The sequence below is a fragment of the Limulus polyphemus genome, unplaced genomic scaffold, assembly GCF_000517525.1.
Source record: "Limulus polyphemus unplaced genomic scaffold, Limulus_polyphemus-2.1.2 Scaffold6461, whole genome shotgun sequence".
Lineage (NCBI taxonomy): Eukaryota > Metazoa > Arthropoda > Merostomata > Xiphosura > Limulidae > Limulus > Limulus polyphemus.
The window spans coordinates 1-8,059 of record NW_013672071.1 but is presented as its reverse complement, the minus strand read 5'-3'; the positions used below and the strand labels follow the sequence as shown (position 1 = coordinate 8,059).

General features: G+C 30.2%; 1 protein-coding gene across 1 annotated transcript in view; it reads right to left on the bottom strand.

Annotated features, from left to right (window-relative positions):
- LOC106473738 (E3 ubiquitin-protein ligase UHRF1-like) overlaps positions 1 to 7,553 on the bottom strand; it is a gene marked incomplete at its 3' end in the record, with an annotated part of 49,913 nt that extends 42,360 nt beyond the window's left edge. The window contains exons 1-3 of the mRNA XM_013934418.2: positions 7,239 to 7,553; positions 1,716 to 1,895; positions 956 to 1,033 (exon numbers count right to left, since the gene is read on the bottom strand). Coding sequence (XP_013789872.2) covers positions 956 to 1,033; positions 1,716 to 1,895; positions 7,239 to 7,391 — 411 coding nt within the window. The remainder of the gene's footprint in view (positions 1 to 955; positions 1,034 to 1,715; positions 1,896 to 7,238) is intronic.
- Between the last annotated feature and the right edge of the window lie 506 nt (positions 7,554 to 8,059).

Sequence of the window (8,059 nt, the reverse complement as noted above, 5' to 3'; positions counted from 1 at the left end):
CTAAACAAACGCTATAGCAACGAACGTCAATAATACTCCGACCGCAGATCAATTGTAATGTGTGTGTAGATAGTGAGTATTCCCCTCTTTTATATACCAGCCTACCATATATCTAGTAAGAACTAGAACATTCCCCAAAGTACATGATAGTTCTGGAAACGTTGCGTCACAGTAGTCATGTGACTCGATGACGCAACAAATAGATATTTACTTAAAATATAGAAATGATCACTATACTACTTTATTGTGAAATACTTCAAAAAAAATAACTAATTAATATTCAAAATTAATGCATGCATGTATTTATAACTTACTTCCTCATTGTCACAATTGAACCAGAAAAAATTAAACAAATGTTTAAAAAATAGATTTATTATTATTGATATTTTTTATCTCAGTTATAGAAGTATCAGCATTAAACTTGAGTACAAACAATCAAAGCTACAAGATCCAGTACAATATTTATAAAAAAAAGTAAAAAAAAAATAATAAAAAAGTAAAAAAAACTGCCGAGGATCTCTATTTTTTTTTCTCTAAACTTACCTAACATGGTCAACCTTAAATGTTACTTCACTAAATTTCTTAATAACTAAAAATAAAAAAAAAATACTACCATTCTTTCATTTGTAGCAGTTTTTCAATTATACTTGTTTTACATCCCTTATTGAAAGATCATGAACATCATCCTTAGTTAAACAAATCAGTTGTTTCCCACAGATCTGTGTAGAGTAAATTAATCAATATGCTTACTTTTATTAGCAGATATGAAACTGAATTACCAAGATAAGCTTGTATTTTCAGTGGATAAAAAAAAACAAAAAACTGAATAACTTAGGCCATACACACTGTTTCCGAATACCTTAGATCGCATACACTGAATACTGTTCCACATATATTAAAATTGTATAACAACACATAAATTAGCAGTATGTGAGATCAAACACTAAAAGTCAACCTGAAAGTGTTTACTGAGACTTGGCTCCAGTCTGTTGGCTGATCTTGTTGCCACACTGCTCTCTTGATGTTCAGTGTCCTTCAATTAAAAAAAAAAAAAACAGCAGTAATGCCTTAAACAACTGTTTAGATAGTTGAAAAAATACCATACAATTAACTGTAGTTAAAACAATTAAAAAGTTGCACACTGAAAGGATACAGTACTAAATTCATAGAATTCATCCTTATTATAGCCTCAGTCAACTTTAACCAAAATGTTTTCAAACTAACAAATAACATTGTTGCACTAACCCACCAATCAAGTTTTTATCTACAGAGGTTTAGACATATTTAGCACTTACAGTATGGTTATGGCAATCAAATATCAGTTGTTGGTGTGGTAAGTAGTCTATATGATCACTTGACTCAAAGTATTAATTACTTATTAATTGTTTTTTTTTTTATTAGTAGATGTTAATTATTAACTACTTCTTATTCTAAATCTAGTTTAGACCTTTTGTATTATCTTGTTGAACTATTCTCTTGCACCTATTTTATCATTATTTATAAACACACTAGAAGACAATTACATACATTAATTTTTTATGTTACAGAAGTATTCATATTAAAAAGAAACTGCTGGCTATCAAGTTTCACAATGTTGTATTGAACTTTTATCAGTCTGAAAATTCCTACATGTTAGAACTACAACAAAAAAAAGAGCTTTTTGAAATGAAGAAAAAGAAAATTTTAAGTTCGTTACCAAATATAATCCAACGTACCAGTTTATTTTCTTTGTTGGAGCCTGTGCTCTCATCACTGCTACTTATTCCTTCTACCTCTTCTTTGAGAGTTTTTGGTAAACTGCTGATTGGTTGTTCATTAAGGATGGGACGGACAAGGATCTGAATAATGTCGTTGAGACCAACATCATAGTCAAATAATGTGTGCCCATCTTCAAGCTAAAAAAATTAATTTTTGGTTATCTAATAATTAAATAGAATAATACTAATGATTAAGAAATGTTCCTATAATTTTAGTTTCACTTGAGAAATAGACAATATTAAAGTATTAGGAATTCCATACTTTAGATAATTATTACTACAGCAATATAAAGATGAATTGTGCTAGCACTTGCAGTCATCACATTTATAAACCTTTCAAAAACATTCTTAAAACTAATATATTTCTTTCTGTTATAGATGATATGTTTTACATTCATTCTCTTAAACCATCTATTGCAAGTAACACTGTCATAAATTTCTCAGTGTCAAAATATCTGGGTTCACTTCTCAAAAAAAGAAAAAAATTTACACGTGAAATTATCTACAAAATATTAATAATTAATGGGCATGAGCAACTTCTGATTACAACAAATACTTACATAATAAACTGTGTTCTAGTTGTGTATGTTTAGCTTTCTTCAGATTTACAGTTAATTCCTTTTGCTTTAAAGTTCATGACTTCTTCAGACAATTTTTGTCAAAGAAGTGTCAAACACCTAAAACACTATAAATTCAGTTTTCCATTCAAATCAGATTACAATGTTAGTAAAATACACCTCTGTTAAGTCCTTTCATGAACATGTAATTAGTTTTGCATTTTATACTGTATAACTATAGATCTCAGACAAATGTAAGGTGGTTGTCACTTAATTACACATATACATACTTTTTTACTACTTTGCAGTATCTCAAAAACTTTCAATTCACTTACTGGACTTTTCATAAATTTGTTTTTCACTTTCTTACAGTTTGGCTTGAAAAACTAAACTAAAAGACTAAACCATTTAAATTCAATAAAAAATACAAGAATGCAATTCTTAATATTGACTGAATTCAAATGTGTATCATAATTAGCTCTTTTTTTCTTCATCTTGAAACACAAATTTCCTATAGCCAATTATTAAAAATAACTTTTATTTTGGTTCTAATAAAACATTAGTTAAGGAATTTCTACAGGTAAAGTCCCTCATTTGAAATATAATGTTTCTTCTTTTTTTAGGAGTGGGGAAATTATGATAAAAATGTCACTTTGAACTCTACAAATGCTTTCAACTGCTAATACAAGTAGCCCTATGGTTAGACCCTATATTACTGATTTGACCTTTTTTTAAACTCAATAATGTAAAAAGATGAAAAAACAATTAGTGCAAAAATGATTTACAAAGTATCACATATTTCCTTTACTTTCAGTTTAAAAAAATTAGAATTATACTTATTTCCTGATTACAACGAAAAATAAATAATGAGTGAGTGAAATGCTAAGTGCACCTTACATGTGCTGTATAACTGAAATGGGATATGCTTAAAAAGAGCAATGAGATTTTTGCCTACTCCCCCCTGAAAAAACAACAAGCATTTATTTGTTTAATTTCTTATCTTAAGTGGGTGTTTAAAACTTTAAAGAATAAACCATATAAGGTCAATACAAATATAAGAATGCGATTCTTAATGTTGACTGAATTGAAATGTGTATTATTAAGCTCTTTTTTTGCTTCATCTTAAAACCTTATATATACAACAACATACACTTACTGAAAGCATGATGCCCAGTAATTATTAAAATCAAGAGATGTTTACTTGGAGCTTGAAACCTAGTAGTTGATTTACTACAGCATCAGCTTCAAAGCACTAGGGTAAGAAGCTCTAGGCCAGGCAAGCAAACAACTTCTAAACCTAGCCAGTACACCAGAAATTAAAAAGGGTGTTCAAAACTACTGTAACATCAGTAAGTGAACAAGTACAAAGAAAATTACATTCAATGTCAAAAAGTGTAACAATGTATTTGGAGTATGAACATTTAGAAGGAACTTCTTGTATGAGAGAAGCATTTATTCTATGAAAAAATTAAAGGACTTAGGTATGATTACTGTTGGTTAATAGAGATAAAGAAATAGTAGTTCTGAGACCTATTTACAGATTTTTGGAATTTATCAGAAAGTTACTGTAATCTAATTTACAACTGTGGTGAGATCTCCTTTAGCTTAGTTTTACCACTTAGTTTTTACAGAAAGAATATCAACATGCTGCAAAGTGTAGAGAAAAAATTCTGAATATATATATAACCTGTCACAAAAATAATCAACTAATCAAAATTAGGGTTTCTGATTATTCCAACTTTCCAAGTAAATGAAATAATGCCACTAAACTTGCTTATTCTTTGTTATGACAAAGCTACCAAGGCTATCTGCCACTGTCACTAACATGTAATTGCTGACTAGGGGGAAAAGGCATTTGTCTGGCAGCACCCACCATTACCATTTTTTTGGTGGTGAATTTTTGATCAAAAACAAGACACTCTATGGCAGCACCCAATGTCATTTTTTTTGCTTGCACATACCATGGTTGGAAGAACATTGTACTAATAATCAATTGTAATCAACTATGGGGTCATCAATTAGTCAATCAGCAAATACCACTAACTGCCCAGCTCTAGTGAAGGACTACATTTAATTTAATTTTGATTGCTTGTTTTGGTGGGTAAGCAGGTGACCTTAAAGGGCACTGTCACCTTGTTTTTTTTTCTGTTGTTGTTCTTATGTAATTACCATAATTACTCAGACACTGAGATCACCTTTGCTGATTGAAAATTTATGACTTCGAAAAGAACTTCTGGGTTAACTATTTAACTCAACTAGTACATCACTCACCTAGTGTGCAACAGATTCCATCATGCCCCCAGGAAATGCAAGAATTATTACAAATTAATTTTAAGCTTTGTATTTGCTTCATTATATTGAAAAAGGTTAACAAAGAATTATGCTTTTTAATAGAATTTTCATTGTTATTAACTTGCATGAGGCTCTTGCTAAACTGAGTTTAATGTTCAGTTTTCTTACTAAAATAAAAAACATGGACATGTTGAAATATGCAGAAATGGTCTATCAGAATTATTAATTTAATAACATGTGCCTTAAGCACATTAATCAATTAATAATTCTCAGATATGCCTTTAAGATTATTTTTTTTATTCCACCACATTGCTCTTCTGAAACTCAACCATATTAAGAGAAAAAGTCACTGTATCTTGTAAAATATTCACAAGCATATACCTTGCAACAAGAGTATGTAAAATAATATTCTAAAATGTTTAGTAGACAAAATTCGAAAACTTTTTGTTTTTATTCCCTAAATCATTTGTTCTGTTTCTCTTTTTTTGAAACTTTCCTTGTAACAGTGAAGCTACTTTTAAGAAAAATGTATTCTTGATCAAAGCCAGGTTACCAATTTGTAGTCAAGGTAAGGAGGTTAAATTTAGCACAAATACATATGTACATGCAACAGCAGTTTTAAAAATATATTTATACTTGTGATGTTATTCTCCTACTTTAGTTGTATGTTTATAACCAAAATAAATTACATCAAAGAACATGATATTAAAGTTTTTGTGTGTTGCTGGCTGTGAGGATGCTGCTGCTACTGCTTTACAAAAGGATTATTTGGTGGGTTGGACATATAAACGGCAGATGACCTTTGATTACAATAAGTGCAAAATAATGTAAGTGGTATACCAAATTTTGAATTACAAGTATAATTAGATGGGAATAACTTTAAGAGTGCTATGGAAGAAAATTACTTTGGTGTTCTGGTTCATCAGTCTTTTAAGCTATCTAAGCAATGTACTGTTGCCAATAGTATGGCAAGTAGCATTTTAAGTTGTATCTACAGAAATATCAAACACAAGTCTAAAGAGTTTATAATGTTATTGTATAGGTCATTGGATAGACTCCCATTTATAGTACTATGTTCAGTCTTGGGCTCCTTACTTTAAAAAGAACATTGAATTATTGAAAGGAAGAGTTAGAAAGAATATGAATGAGTTTCAAGGAATTGATAGTGTTGATGCATCATCTTTTTTTGGTACTTAATGGTCAGAATGATAAGATTAGGGGACACAAATATAAAGAGTCATCTTCAGCTAAAACAGCTTTAGTTTTCTAACAGTGATTGGCCTTTAAAATGGGTTACTTTTAGGTGTGGTAGATGCAGCTAATTTAAGAGGTTAAATAAAGGCTTGATAAATATCTGAATGATAAGGGTTGGCTTTGATAGTTTTATTTTTATATTGGAATTTAGTGCAGGGGATAGGACATCCTAAATGGACCAATAGGTCCCTTGTCCTTAAACTGTATGCATAATGATGTATATACAAATATTTTTCATACAGATTTAATCAAAGTAGTTTTATCATATAATATTAACAATGACTCTTAAGCTTTACTTTGTAATAATATTTTGCATTTCTTCAACCAGATGTCAATGAACAGTGTTGTGTAAAGTAATTTTGCTCTTTCATAACTGGACAATATTTTGTAGAAAAACTTCATCTGCTGAGTTACTTGTATCACAGTTTTCAAGGTCAAAATCAAGAATATGCTAATATGGCTCCATTTTACAAAATAAATGTTAATAGAATAATTTATGTTAGCAGAACAGTTTGGTAAAAGTTTGTTTCTTCATACTGTCTTCAAGTCTAAAAACTAAATGGGATTATAAAAAAGAAAAATTAATTATCGCAAAACTTTCTAATTTCCTTTGTAAAACATACAAGCCTCTCATACCAGTCTTCAAGTTAATCAAAATTCAGATTACTTGATTTAAGTGCACCTAAACCCAAATATTTTAACATTTCATTCCTAATAGTAAAACTAATCTTTATTTAGTATTACTTGTCATTACTTTTTATGGTAATTATTTGGTATTAAAATATTTATATTACACTTTACAGAAACTATTCTTAGAATGTTTAACTCACTAGTATAAGCCAAAAAACACAGGCCCTTGACTGCTGTTTTATATGCTCCTTTTCTTCAGTTTTGACCAGATAAGTTACAAAGTCAAATATCTAAAAATATAGGGCCTACAAACCACTAAAATAAAAATAACGTAAAATGCTCCAGAGTACAACTCAATATACTTATCACTATCAGCCCTACTAACAGTAGTAGAATTAGAAAAGCTATGGCTTTCCATTTTCGTTTTTGCATATCCGTGTGTTCATACTAATCAAAGAAATATTATCCGAAACAAAACGAAACTGTAGCAAAACTCACTTTGTCACAAACTACTACAGTAATTATAATTTATATTACTAGAGATCTACCTCGCATGGTAGCAATTGCCAAATGTCCAACGGTAACACTGCACAGTGCATTGCCATAAGCTTTGCAAGTTATAGCACAAATCGATATCAATTATCATACAACTTTTTATGTTTTTCTGTCAAATAAGTCCTGATTTTTCATTTTGCTCATCACAAACATATACAAGCTAATTAAAAGTATACCATTTATGATGTTTTACCTGCTTTCCACGATAAAATAATCGCTGACGTTCAGGAGGCGCATCAAATTTGTCTTCTATCTTCTTTCTTAAATCTTCTATTTTTGTCAATTTTGATAGCTCATCCACGCGGGCAGACTTACGACCGTCCATACTTCGCACTTGAATCCACATTTTTGTGTTTGTTTTCAAGGGACCCCAGTTATTATAAAATATATTATACACCCTTGAAAAATAATAATAAGTCACTATATTGCTAAGATATACTGGGAGAAATTACCAGTGGTATTATAAAAAAATGAACAAGATGCACATAACCCACGTGCAAAACTTGGCGGGAAAACAGATCCGCGGGAAAGAGTCACGTGGTGTACGTGACGAATTACAACTTGATTGGACGTCCTGTAGCATCACACTATTTTTAACAACGTTTTTTTTATGCCATTAAAATTGTAATGTGAAAGTTGTTTTTTTTACACTGCAACAGAGTAAGATATTTTATTGTTGATTCTATTTCAATATAAATTAAATGTAAGATTTTTCGTAAATGATTGACAAGCTAAGAAACCTACTAACAAAATGTGGAGGTCGTTGGTTGAACCACGTTCATTTCATTTGCTCTGTTAGGTAAAGCTTTCCTTTCCCCTACCTTCTAACCATTGTATCAGTAAAATGAAATAAATAGATTTTACAATACAAATACTTAACATATTGTTGCGTCAGCGAGTCACATAACCACCGTGACGCAACGTTTCTAGAACTATCATGTACTTTGGCGAATGTTCAAGTTCTTACTAGAAATAGGGTACGCTGGTATATAAAAGAGGGAATGTAATGTGTGC